This window comes from Pristiophorus japonicus, chromosome 11, assembly GCF_044704955.1.
Source record: "Pristiophorus japonicus isolate sPriJap1 chromosome 11, sPriJap1.hap1, whole genome shotgun sequence".
NCBI classification, from domain to species: domain Eukaryota; kingdom Metazoa; phylum Chordata; class Chondrichthyes; family Pristiophoridae; genus Pristiophorus; species Pristiophorus japonicus.
Window position 1 is genome coordinate 181,366,630 of NC_091987.1, and position 13,170 is coordinate 181,379,799.

General features: G+C 45.3%; 1 protein-coding gene across 1 annotated transcript in view; it reads right to left on the bottom strand.

Annotated features, from left to right (window-relative positions):
• The window catches only part of robo3 (roundabout, axon guidance receptor, homolog 3 (Drosophila)), a 332,776-nt gene that overhangs the window by 119,515 nt on the left and 200,091 nt on the right, over positions 1 to 13,170 (bottom strand). The window contains exon 9 of the mRNA XM_070892823.1: positions 7,364 to 7,532. Coding sequence (XP_070748924.1) covers positions 7,364 to 7,532 — 169 coding nt within the window. The remainder of the gene's footprint in view (positions 1 to 7,363; positions 7,533 to 13,170) is intronic.

Below are 13,170 nucleotides of genomic sequence, written 5' to 3' on the forward strand. Positions count from 1 at the left end.
GAGTTAGAAACTGATCATAAGCCGCTCATATCACTATTCTCAGAGAGCAAAGGTATTAATACCAATGCCTCCGCTCGCATCCACTGCATATAACTATGTAATTCGCCACAGGCCAGGCACAGATAACTGCGCTGATGCTCTCAGTCGGCTACCATTGCCCACCACCGGGTGATGGATGCATTTGAAAATGAAAAGTCACCCGTTACGGACTGCCAGATCAAGACCTGGACCAGCCAGGATCCTTTACTGTCCCTTGTAAAAAAACTGTGACCTCCATGGGAGCTGGTCCAGTGTTCCAGCGGAGATGCATGAAGAGATCAAGCTGTTCCAGCGGCGCAAAGATGAAATGTCCATACAGGCGGACTGTCTTTTATGGGGTAATCGCGTGGTTTTGCCTAAGAAAGGCAGGGAAACGTTCATACGCGACCTACACAGTACCCTCCCAGGCATAGTAATGATGAAAGCTATAGCCAGATCCAATGTGTGGTGGCCCGGCATCAACTCAGATTTGGAGTCTTGCGTGCGCCAATGCAACACTTGCTCTCAACTGAGCAATGCACCTAGGGAGGCACTGCTAAGTTTGTGGTCATGGCCCTGCAAACCTAGGATCTATGTTGACTTCGCTGGCCCATTTCTAGGCAAAATGTTTTTGCTTGTTGTGGATGCTTATTCAAAATGAATTGAGTGTGTAATAATGTCTGTAAGCATGTCCACTGCCACCATCGAAAGACTACGAGCCATGTTTGCCACACACGGCCTGCCTGATGTCCTTGTCAGCGACAATGGGCTGTGCTTCACCAACGCTGAATTCAAGGAATTCATGACCCACAATGGGATCAAACAAGTCACATCTGCCCCGTTCAAGCCCGCATCTAATGGCCAGGCAGAACAGGTCGTCCAAACCATCAATTAAAGCTTGAAACGCATGACGGAAGGCTTTTTGGAGATCCGCCTGTCCCGAGTCCTGCTCAGCTACCGCACAAGACTCCACTCGCTCACTGAGGTTCCCCCTGCCGAACTGCTCATGAAAAGGGCACTCAAAACAAGGCTCTCTCTAGTCCACTCTGATCTCCATGATTATGTCGAGGGCAGGCAGCATCAACAAAGCATGTAGCATGATCACGCAAATTTTTCACGCGATATTGAAGTCAATGACCCTGTATTTGTACTCAACTATGGACATGGTCCCAAATGGCTTGCTGGCACTGTCGTAGCCAAAGGAGGGAATAGGGTGTTTAAGGTCAAACTTGAAAATGGATTAACTTGCAGAAAACATTTGGACCAAACCAAACTGCGATTCACAGACAGCCACGAGCAACCTGAAGAGGACACCACCAACTTTGACCCTCCGATACACACACAAGTGGCAACCGACATCACGGTTGGCCATGAAGCTGAACTCATCATCCCCAGCAGCCCAGCAAGGCCAGCTGTGCAGCAGCCCAGCGAAGGCCCAACCAACTCACCTGCACCTGTGTTTGTACCGAAACGATCGACTAGGGAGCGGAAAGCCCCAAATTGTCTCACCCTGTAAATAAGTGTACTATTGGCTTTTGGGGGGTGCGGGGGGGGGGGGGGTGCGGAGTGATGTTGTGTATGCAACACCTTGTAACCAGCATTCTACCGCCACCAGAGGGCGCATCTGTTGGAGTTCCAAGGGATCCCAGCATCCCTTGGGAGCACTGTATATAAGCAGGCCTCCCATGCTGTGCCAACACTCTGGAGTCAGAATAAAGAGACTAAGGTCACACTTACTCAAGTCTACAGTACTCAGTCACATTGGTTTATTTGAGACATAACAGTATGCACCTGTGAGTATGCAGGTTTGTAGAGCTGATGAGCTGTGAGTGGCTTAGCCAGTCACGTGATGTTCACAAGACTAAATAAAACCCCAGCCAGTTGGGTACAGGGGATCCATGATGAGACTGTGGTGGTTGTAAGCCTGGTGGATGAACTGGTAATGTGGAAGATAATATGATTGTTAAACCTTTGGCAATAAACCAACTAGTTATTAATAGCAATGTGTTGCTGTGAATTCTTAAGCAAAGAACCCATGAAGCAAATACATTACAGTGAGTGAGCGATGCCAAGCTTGGGGTTCAAAAGCCTGAATATTGAAAGACGAAATAAAAGCTGAGGGAGGTGAGGCAGTCTGCAATTTTAAAAGCCTAAGAGAGAATGAATTAGGGTATGAGCGTGTGCAATGAGTGCTGATTTCAACAATGTGAGAATGCAGGAAAGAGAAAGAGCATGTAGGGATATCCACTCACTCCACCATCGGTACACCATGACCTCCAGGATGCACTGCAGCAACTCGCCAAGACTTCTTTGGCAGCACCTCCCAAACCTACGAACTCCACCACCAAGAAGGGCGAGGGCAGCAGGTGCCTGGGAACACCACCACCTCCAAGTTCCCCTCCAAATCACACACCATCCTGACTCGGACATATATCACCTTTCCTTCATCGTCGTTGGGTCAAAATTCTGGAACTCCCTCTTTAACAGCATGGTGGGAGTACTTTCACCACATGGACTGCAGCGGTTCAAGAAGGTGGCTCACCACCACCTTCTCAAGGGCAAATGGGGATGGGCAATAAATGCTGGCCTTGTCAATGACATCCACATTCCAAGAATAATTTTTTTTAAAAGAGAGAGGATATTTGCAGCTTAAATGTTGACACTTGATAACCATAACAGTAAGATGAATATCAGACAGATACAGGCCAGTAACTCAGCACCAAATGGCACTCAGACCCCTGTGCCAATATGGATATGTCAGCTTGCAATTGAGAGAGGCCTGGTTCCTGCCCCAGCCATGAACTTGGTGCCATGACCATCAATTCATTGATGCCATGACGCTGCTCCCCAATTGTGTCACAATCGTGACTCGTGAGACAAGGCCTGGAATAGTTTGACAGAGAGAGTTTGCTCAGGTGGCTAAAGCTCAGGTTTGAAATTAGGACGCTTGCATTCGAATACCTAAATCACCACAGCAACCCAATCCTACATTAGAATGATACGATCTGTTGATTTTTTTTTTAATAAGAGCCAGAGTGAAACCAAGGTTAATTATATACGTTAAAAAGAGCCATCATGTATGAATTGTAATAACTACCAAGTTTGAAATGCAGGCCACGTCTGTATCTGCTCTGTATCTCAGACAACTTTCACAGAGAAGTGCCGAGAAATTCATCTCGTGTGGTGGTGCAGACAGGCGGTAGTGGATCAGCTGGCCATTATATGTAACGCCTGATTGACTGCAAGGGAATCGAGTATCAGACGCTGTGTATAACGGACAACCGATCCAATAACAACAACTTGTATTTATATAGCGCCTTTAACGTGGTGAAACATCCCAAGGCGCTTCACAGGAGTATTATGAGATAAAAATTTGACACCGATCGGCATAAGTAGAAATTAGAGCAGGTGACCAAAAGCTTGGTCAAAGAGGCATGTTTTAAGGAGCATCTTGAAGGATGAAAGAGAGGTAGAGAGGCAGAGAGGTTCAGGCAGGGAGTTTCAGAGCTTAGGGCCTAGGCAACAGAAGGCACGGCCGCTAATGATTGAGCGATTATAATCAGGGATGCTCAAATGGGCAGAATTAGAGGAGCGGGGGGGGTTGTGGGGCTAGAGGAGTTTAGCGATAGGGAGAGGCGAGACCACGGAGGGATTTGAAAACAAGGATGAGCGTTTTGAAATTGAGGCATTGCTTAACCGGGAACCAATGGGTGAGCACATGGGTGATGGGTGAGCAGGACTTGGTGCGAGTTAGGACATGGCTGCAGAGTTTTGGATCCCCTCCAGTTTACATAGACTAGAATGTGGGAGGCCAGCCAGCAGTGCGTTGGAATAGTCAAGTCTAGACTAGACTAGATAACGCCCGATTTGTGCCACCGACTGAGACGAATTTCTAGACCCAGGAATCCAAAAGTAGGCCCACCCAGTTCTCAAACCTGTGTTTCAACTGCTCAGAAGATTTGTACGCATTATTATTCAGCGGAATTGCTATGTTTCAGTGAATATAACCTTTAATGTTCAGGATGGGACACTGATGGATTTTTTTGTTACAAATTTTTCTTCCTTTACACCCCTCCCTAACAATAATGACTCACAGCTAATTCTGCAGCTCGGTAACCTGCCCAGTCAACTGTTCTTCATATGGGAGTCGAAACAGCAAAGGGCTGAGCTGATTATTTATATTCAAAAATGTTTTGCGGGTAAAACTAGCTAGGCCTGCATTTATTGCTCATCCCTAGTTGCCCTGAGAAGGTAGTGGTGGGGCCTCAGCTTGAACTGCTTCAGATAAAATATCAAACAGAGGATTTCCATACAAAGTCTTCAACCGTGCAGTGACCTTTAAGCTAATTATAAAGAAATGACTTGTATTTATACAGCGCTTTACTGGGATGTCCCGAGACTGCAGTTATGTAGGCAATAATGTAGCTATGAACCAGCAATCATGCTTCCAATCTGTGCGAATCAAACAAGGTAAAAAAAAAATGAAAGAGGGCACAGAATAGAGGCACTTTGCCCGCATTTCATTCCCTGCATTCATTTATGGCATTAATTATTCCCCATTTGGCAGCAGCGACGGGCCAGATGAAAGCTCACACTCAATTGAATTTCCCAGCAACAATCTGCAGGAAGGCGAGAAGGAAAAAAAAAATCAATCAGGGTAAGCGGCTTACTCTGGACAGAGATAGTCGAGGGGAGGCCTGTCATCCTGTCAGCTATCACAGGCTGTGCTCATCAGTCAGAATGCCGGAGGGGCTTCGATGCTCTATCAGAACCAGGGGAAGTCAGCCCCAGATCACTCGGGCTGAGACACGGCTGACACATTTTTAAATGGGGCTATGGGAACCCGAGTCATTCCTCTCAACAGTGCCTCCTGTTTGTTGATATCTTTTTCGATATCATCAATTACAGCTTCTGAAGTGGACACGGCCGGTACGGAGGCCCAGTTTATCTGGGGGAACAGCGCTGTCAGAAAACACATTGCTGTCTTCGCCTTTAACTCACTTCTTTTGGAAAAGAAAATCAATTTTAATCGCTTCATCACTGGCGGCCATGCCTTCAGCTGCCGAGGCCCTAAACTCTGGAATTCCCTCCCTAAACCTCTCCACCTCTCTCCTCACAAAAAACCTACCTCTTTAACCAAGCTTTTGGTCACCTGTCCTCATATCCCCACGTGCCTCAGTATCAAATGTTGTTTGGTAACACCACTGTGAAGCAACTTGGAACGTTTTACTAGGTTAAAAGCGCTAAATAAATGCAAGTTGATTGCGAAGAGATTGTGATGGATATTCAGGTGGAGACAATCTATTTTAAACTTCATTTTTGTGAGCTAAATCTTTCTGTGTGGCTCACCATGTAGACAAGCCGTCCTCGCTGGGACCTGAGTTTCCTGGTAGCATAATGTGCCCTGATGCCAACTAATTAGATGGCCAATGAGGTAATAAGAACAGGGCAGGCACCCTGGAGAGAGACAGAATGCTATGGTGGCTCCAGGAACTACCATCATCTGCTGGAACCTGAGGTTGAAACCAGGCCAAACTGTCTGCTGAACACAAAATACTTTGGCCATTCTCGGTGACCGTGGGCCCTTACCACAAAACCGCCGCTAACTTGGTGCCACTCCACAATCTCATTCAGACAGAGGGCAGGCTCGGCTGGTGCGAGCAGTAGAAATTTCACACTACTACAGCAGGTATTCCTTTGAGCTCAGTGTCAAGGTACCTGGGTGCAACACAGTAGAGGGAGCCAGCCTGTGCCCTGGCTGAACCAGGAGGACTGCTTGCTGTCCCACCTAACATCCTAACACAGCACAACCAGGGAATCGGACAGGAGAATTGTCTGGTCTGTCTGGCTCAGTGCAACATCTCATACTGTATGTACCCACTGAGCCATTGCGGGAGCTTTAAAGCAGACTTTGAAGGCCATGAACAATTTTTGTCTCATCTTCTTCAGCCCATTTACAACATCTTAGCTCCAAACCACTGACTGAGGCTCAAGGGATGGGCGATGCAGTCATAAGAACATAAGAAATAGGAGCAGGAGTAGGCCATTTGGCCCCTCGAACCTGCTCCGCCATTTAATAAGATCATGGCTGATCTGATCATGGACTCAACTCCACTTCCCTGCCCGCTCCCCATAACTCTTTATTCCCTTATCGCTCAAAAATCTGTCTATCTCTGCCTTAAAGATATTCAATGACTCAGCTCTCTGGGCAGAGAATTCCATAGATTTACAACCCTCTGAGAGAAGAAATTCCTCCTCATCTCTGTTTTAAATGGGCAGCCCCTTATTCTGAGACTATGCCCCCTAGTTTTAATTTCCCCTATGTGGAATTATCCTCTCTGCATCCACCTTGTCGAGCTCCCTCATTATCTTATATGTTTCGATAAGATCACCTCTCATTCTTCTGAACTCCAATGAGTATAGGCCCAACCTACTCAACCTATCTTCATAAGTCAACCCCCTCATCTCCGGAATCAACCTAGTGAACCTTCTCTGAACAGCCTCCAATGCAAGTATATCCTTCTTTAAATAAGGAGACCAAAACTGTACGCAATACCCTGTACAGTTGCAGCAGGACTTCCCTGCTTGTATACTCTGTCCCCCTTGCAATAAAGGCCAACATTCCATTTGCCTTCCTGATTACTTGCTGTACCTGCATACTAACTTTTTGTGTTTCATGCACAAGGACCCCCAGGTCTCGCTGTACTGCAGCACTTTGCAATTATAATTTGCTTTTCTATTTTTTCTGCCAAAGTGGATAACCTCACATTTTCCCATGGTCAGATTAGGTAGCCTCGGCTGTTCAGCTTTGAAAAAAGATATCTTCAAGTTATCTTCATTTAAATCTATTTTTAAGATAATCAAGAGTCTAATCTAGGTTTTTCCCCTCCACAATGATCAGGAATCCAATCTGTGCTAAATCACAGTCCACAATGATCAGGAATCCAATCTGTGCTAAATCACAGTCCACAAAGATCAGGAATCCAGTCTGTACTAAATCACAGTCCACAAAGATCAGGAGCCGGGCCCTCCATCCTATTTCAGAAAGATTGTTACGAAGTTACTGCTGAGGTTCAGCCACTCAGTGTTGAATTATTTTTTACATTTAAAGGAAAGCGCAATTGTAGAGTAGATAAACCAATAAGTAGAATTAGTTAGGTCTGTAAACTCACAGGTCATTCTCAATTCAAATATTTGGAAAACTTTCTAGGTTCTATTCTCCCAATGTGGTGTAAATGGACTATTGTATTCCTTCATTCAGTAAGTCTTTGATAAAAAAAACAATCCTTTTCTTCCAACACACAGAGACAATTGGATATCAAACACATGTGCCTCTTGGACTTACCATCTTCCACCTCCAGGAGTGCCTTGGACAGGATGCTGCCGGCCACACTGATTGCCTGACACATGTAATATCCCGAATCGCCTGACTGGACATCAGTAATTGTCAGCTCGCCTTTCGAAGAGACAGAGAAACGCCCCAAAGGCTGAGGCTGGCTGGGAAAAAGCAGGATCTGTGGCAAAGAAACACAAGTATAATTTATTGCAGTCAAAACTGCAGCCCGGCAATATAACCTGAATTTATTACTGAAAACACACACACACACAATCTGTCCCATTCCAATCTCAGCAACACCGAACAAATCGGTTCACAAACTAGCTCAGTGTTGCCACCATGCTTATTGTGTGCATTGGCAGCTATATACAATAGAAAGATTCACTTAAAGAAAGACTTGGATTTCTATCGCGCCTTTCACGACCACCGGACTTCTCAAAGCGCTTTACAGCCAATGAAGTACTTTTGGAGTTAGTCATTGTTGTAATGTGGGAAACGCAGCAGCCAATTTATGCACAGCAAGCTCCCACAAACAGCAATGTGATAATGACCAGATAATCTGTTTTTGTTATGTTGATTGAGGAATAAATATTATCCAGGACACCAGGGAGAACTCTCCTGCTCTTCTTGGGCTTGCTATGTTGATTGAGGGATAAATATTGGCCAGGACACTAGGGATAGCTCCCCTGCTCTTCTTTGAAATAGTGCCATGGGATGTTTCACATCCACTTGAGAGAGCAGAAGGGGCCTCGGTTTAATGTTGGTTTAAAGACAGCACCTCTAACAATGCAGCGCTCCCTCAGCACTGCACTGGAATGTCAGCCGAGATTTTTGTGCTCAAGTTGCTGGAGTGGGACTTGAACCCACAACCTGCTGACTCAGAGACAAGAGTGCTACCCGCTGAGCCACAGCTGACACCTTAGACCGAAATACTTTAACACTGCCCCTCCCACAACACCAGCAGCAATGGACCTACAAACATGGGTACTTCATCCTGATGTTATACAGCTGGACATGCTGGCCAGAGCTTCCCTCCCATTCATTTCACCGGAATAAATATCAGGATCTGCTGAGCACAGAAGTGGAAATCCCCCGGCCTCTTCCTCCAGACACACCCCAAGCACTGAACAATGACATTTAGAATTGTATTGCTGGATGTTCTTTTTACCCAATGCAGTATCACAATTTCCTAATTTCACACTTACAGACATCCAAGCGGGAGTCATAGAATCTTACAGCACAGAATGAGGCCATTCGTTTCATCCTGCCCGTGCCGCCTCTTTGAAGAGCTATCCGATTAGTCCCACTTCCCCTGCTCTTTCCCCCTTGCCCTGCAAATTTATTCCCCTCCAAGTATTTATCCAATTAGCTATGAAAGGTACTATTGAATCTACTTCCACCACCCTTTCAGGCAGTGCATTTCAGACCATCATAACGTGCTGCGTAAAAAAGATTCTCCTCATCTTATCGCTGACTCCTTTGCCAATTACCTTAAAAAAGACCACAATCCGCCCAATAAGAAAGGTTGAGCGTATGAGAGTCAGAATGGGATAGGGTATCTGTTTGTTAAACTTTGGAAGAAGGATTTCCAGCCTATTACAATCCTATCTTCCAACAAAACACTGCTCTCATTATCTAACCTTCTCTTTTCCAAAGCTTCAAGTTAATTTGGACATAATCAGCAGCAACCAAATTGGTTTGATTGGATGTTAGCAGAGACCGGAGGCCAAGAAATAAAACTGCTGACTATCAGATTTATAAATGCACAATGGCACTCAATGTGATTCAGAATGGGCACCAGCGCACGGTAGAATAAGCTCAACGGTCGCAGCTGAGCTCCCGGCAACTATCAGGGTCAAAGTCGTCAGATATCTGTCCTTGTGACAGTCGCCTGTCTTATTCCGGATTACAAGGTCCCTCCAGCTGATTGAAACACTCTGCTATCCCTCATTCTTTAACCAGGCCCCTGTCCAATGTCCCAGTGTATAACAAATTACAACATACATTATAGTCGGGTTTGTCAATAGATTTAACCTTGTCGAGGTGGAACTACATGCTCTAGGACGCTGCTGCAAGCTCCCCAAATGGCTTTTCTCGGAGCCTCCTAGACCAGGTAGGTCCCAGTTTCGATCTCCATTTCAGCTAGTCTCACTCAGGTTGAAGCAGGGGCATTGTAATTGCCCACAGAGAGAGGGGTGAGGGAGGGGGAGGGAAATCAGCCAGAGTTGCTGCTTCTAATTTTTATTTGGTGGAAAGAGCGTGTGTGGTCGACACTTGAGTTCAGGATCGGATCACATCTACCCCACTCCATCTCCAACTATCAAATAAGCCCGCTCCAGAGACTTGAGCACATAATCTAGGCTGACACTCTAGTGTAGTACTGAGGGAGCGCTGCACTGGCGGAGGTGCCGTCTTTCAGATGAGACGTTAAAACTGAGGTTCCGTCTGTCCTCTCAGGTAGATGTAAAAGATCCCATGGCACTATTTCGAGGAAGAGCAGGGGAGTTCTGGCCAATATGTATTGCTCAATCAGCATCGCTAAAAGATTATCTCATTGCTGTTTGCCGGACCTTGCTGTATGAAAACAAGCTGTCACATTTCTTACATTACAATAATGGCTAGAGTTCAAAAATATTTCACTGACTGTAAAGAGCTTTGGGATGTCCTCAGGTATAAGAAAATAAGAAATAGGACCCATCAAGCCAGCTCTGCCATTTAATAAAATCATGGCTGAACTTTGATATCAACTCCACTTTCCCACCTATCCCCATATCCCTTGATTCCCTTAGTGCCCAAACATCTCAGTCTTGAATATACTCAACGACTGAGCATCCATAGCTCTCTGGGGTAGAGAATTCCAAAGATTCACCATTCTCTGAGTGAAGAAATTTCTCCTTATCTCAGTCCTAAATGGCCGATCCCTTATCCTGAGACTATAACCTCCAGTTCTACACTCTCCAGCCAGGGGAAACAGCCTCTCAGCATCTACCCTGTCAAGCCTTGTACTTTTCAATGAGATTACCTCTCATTCTTCTAAATGCCAGAGAGTTTAGGCCCAATCTACTCAATCTCACCTCAGATGGCAGCCCTCTCATCCCAGGAATCAATCTGGTGAACCTTAGTTGCCTCCCCTCTATGGCAAGGACATCCTTCCTTCGGTACAGAGACCAAAACTGTACACAATACTTCAGTTGTGATCTCACCAAAGCCCTATATAATTGCCGCAAAACGTCCTTACTCCTTTTCTCCAACCCCTTTGCAATAAAGGCTAACATACCATTTGCCTTTCTAATTGTTTGTTGCACCTACATGCTAACTTAGTGATTCGTGTACAAGGACACCCAAATCCATCTGAATACCAACATTTACCAGTCTCTCGCCTTTTAAAAAATATTCTGCTTTTCCATTCTTCCTACCGAAGTGGACAATTTCACACCTCCTGCACACTATACTCCATCCGCCACCTTTTTGCCCACTCACGTAACCGATCTGTATCCCTTTGCAGCCTCTTTCTGTCCTCCTCATAGCTTATTTTCTCACCTAGCTTTGTATCAGCAGCAAATTTGGATATATTACACTTGGTCCCCTCATCTGAATCATTGATATAGATTGTAAATAGCTGAGGCCCAAGCAATGATTCTTGCAGTACTCCACTAGTTAGACCCTACTATCCTGAAAATGACCTGTTTAACCCTACTCTTTGCTTTCTGTCTATTAATCAATCCTCAATCCATATTAATGCAAGTCTTTCTTTCTTTCTTTCCTTCTGTAATGTATGTACCTGTAAGTATGTTCACAGGTTTGTAGAGCTGTTGAGTTGTGAGTGGCTTAGCCAGTCACGTGATGTTCACAAGATTCAATAAAACCCCAGCCAGTTGGGTTCAGGGGGTCCACAATTGCAGGTGGTTGTGAGCCTGGTGGATGAACTGATAATGTGTAGTGTGATTGTTAAACCTTTGCTAACTAGTTCTTAATAGTGTTGCAATGAATTCTTAAGCAAAAAACCCATGAAGCAAATACATTACACCTTCATTCCTTCCTTCCTGCCTTCCAATACTCAATGCCAAGACTCATGCATCAACAATAGCCAATTGGCTGAGGTGTGGGAGTGCAGTTGGTGCCCATGGAACCGTGTCCCAGCAAGGTGCCAACATCTTTAGGAGACGAGGAATGCGAATCAGAAATGAGGCAGACAGGAAGAAAAGGTGCGACACAGGGTTTTGTTCAAGCAGATGCCCAACATTTTATGCTAATATATTAATTTATTATATTAAGTTGTTTTGATTATTTTCATCACTTCTTAAGAGTTCATTTTCTCTTTCATTTGCCCTTTGGTTTTCCCCCATCACCATGAGACTTCGGATAACCTCCAGGGTTGCTAGGTAACTAAATGGTTCTTGGTGCAGAAGAGCGACCTGGAAGTAATTCCACCCTCTCTTCCGAAGCTCCAAGTATGGCCAAGATTGGGAACTCTACTCGCAGATATTTAATCAGAGCTTTCTGATGACATTTATATCTATAAAGATCAGAAGCAATGAACTTGTATAATGATTAATGTTTCAAATAATCTTACACAAGAGTGCAGTGCTTGACTTGTAAGATAAAAAGCAGGGTGAAAGGTCAAAGTTGCAAGGTCATCAAAGGAGAGTAAATTGGCCGGACACGTCCCAGAAGTAACATGGGTAAAAGACCCTGGATTTCATTCTTTAAAGGACGCCTTGTTGAATCACTAGGAATGATCCTATTAACAGCAACAGGATACGTCTAACAGCTGGGCTGGCTTTACATAGTAATATCCTCATAGTCTAAATGTAATAGTTAACCCTGGAGACCATCTCCCAGGGGCCTAGGCCCTGGTAGTTACAGTAACTGCTCGACAGAACAGTATTTGCTGAGGCACTTTCTGTACTCAAATTCTTAACAGGATCACTCATGTGGAAGTCCAATGGCTCCTGAAAGGCATTGAAAGCCCAGGCAACCAGGCTCTGCACGCTAAAGCTTAGGATCTCCTAAAAGGGTCTTTATCGTCTGCAAGCAAAGAAACTGGCGGGATGAGTCACCCCGTTTGTAAGTATGTCATTTGTCATTTTTTGTGCTCATCAAAGTGAGGGATCTTCGTGCTGGGAAAAGGAACACTCTCTCATTTCAGGTAGCCATTATCAGAATCAATTACATCCAGCTCAGGTGTAGGACGGTTAGATACAGAGGAAATCCACCACCCACCAATCCCAACTCTGTTCTGACTATGTGCCTCACTCTCAATTTCAACACAGCACCCTCTCCTGCACCAGCCTTTCTTTTTCCATTTCCCATACCAACAAGCTTGGGGCCTATTCAAATGAGAGTACCAATTTAGCACCCAAATAAGAAAGACTTACATTTATATAGCGCCTTCCACGACAACCGGACATCCCAAAGCACTTTACAGCCGATGAAATACTTTTGGAGTGCAATCACTGTTGTAATGTGGGAAACGTGGCAGCCAATTTGCGCACAAACGAACTTCCACAAACAGGAATGTGATAATGACCAGATAATCCGTTTTTGTTATGTTGATTGAGGGATAAATATTGGCCGCAAGACACCAGGGATAAATCCCCTGCTCTGCTTCGAAATAGTGCCACGGGATCTTTAATGTCCCCCTGAGAGAGCAGATGGGGCCTCGGTTTAACGTCTCATCTGAAAGACAGCGTAGCTCTCCCTCAGCACCGCACTGGACTAGACTTACGTGCTCAAGTACCTGGAGTGGGACTTGACCCACAACCTCTGACTCAGGCGAGTGTGCTAGCCACTGCACCATAGCTGACACGGCCCAG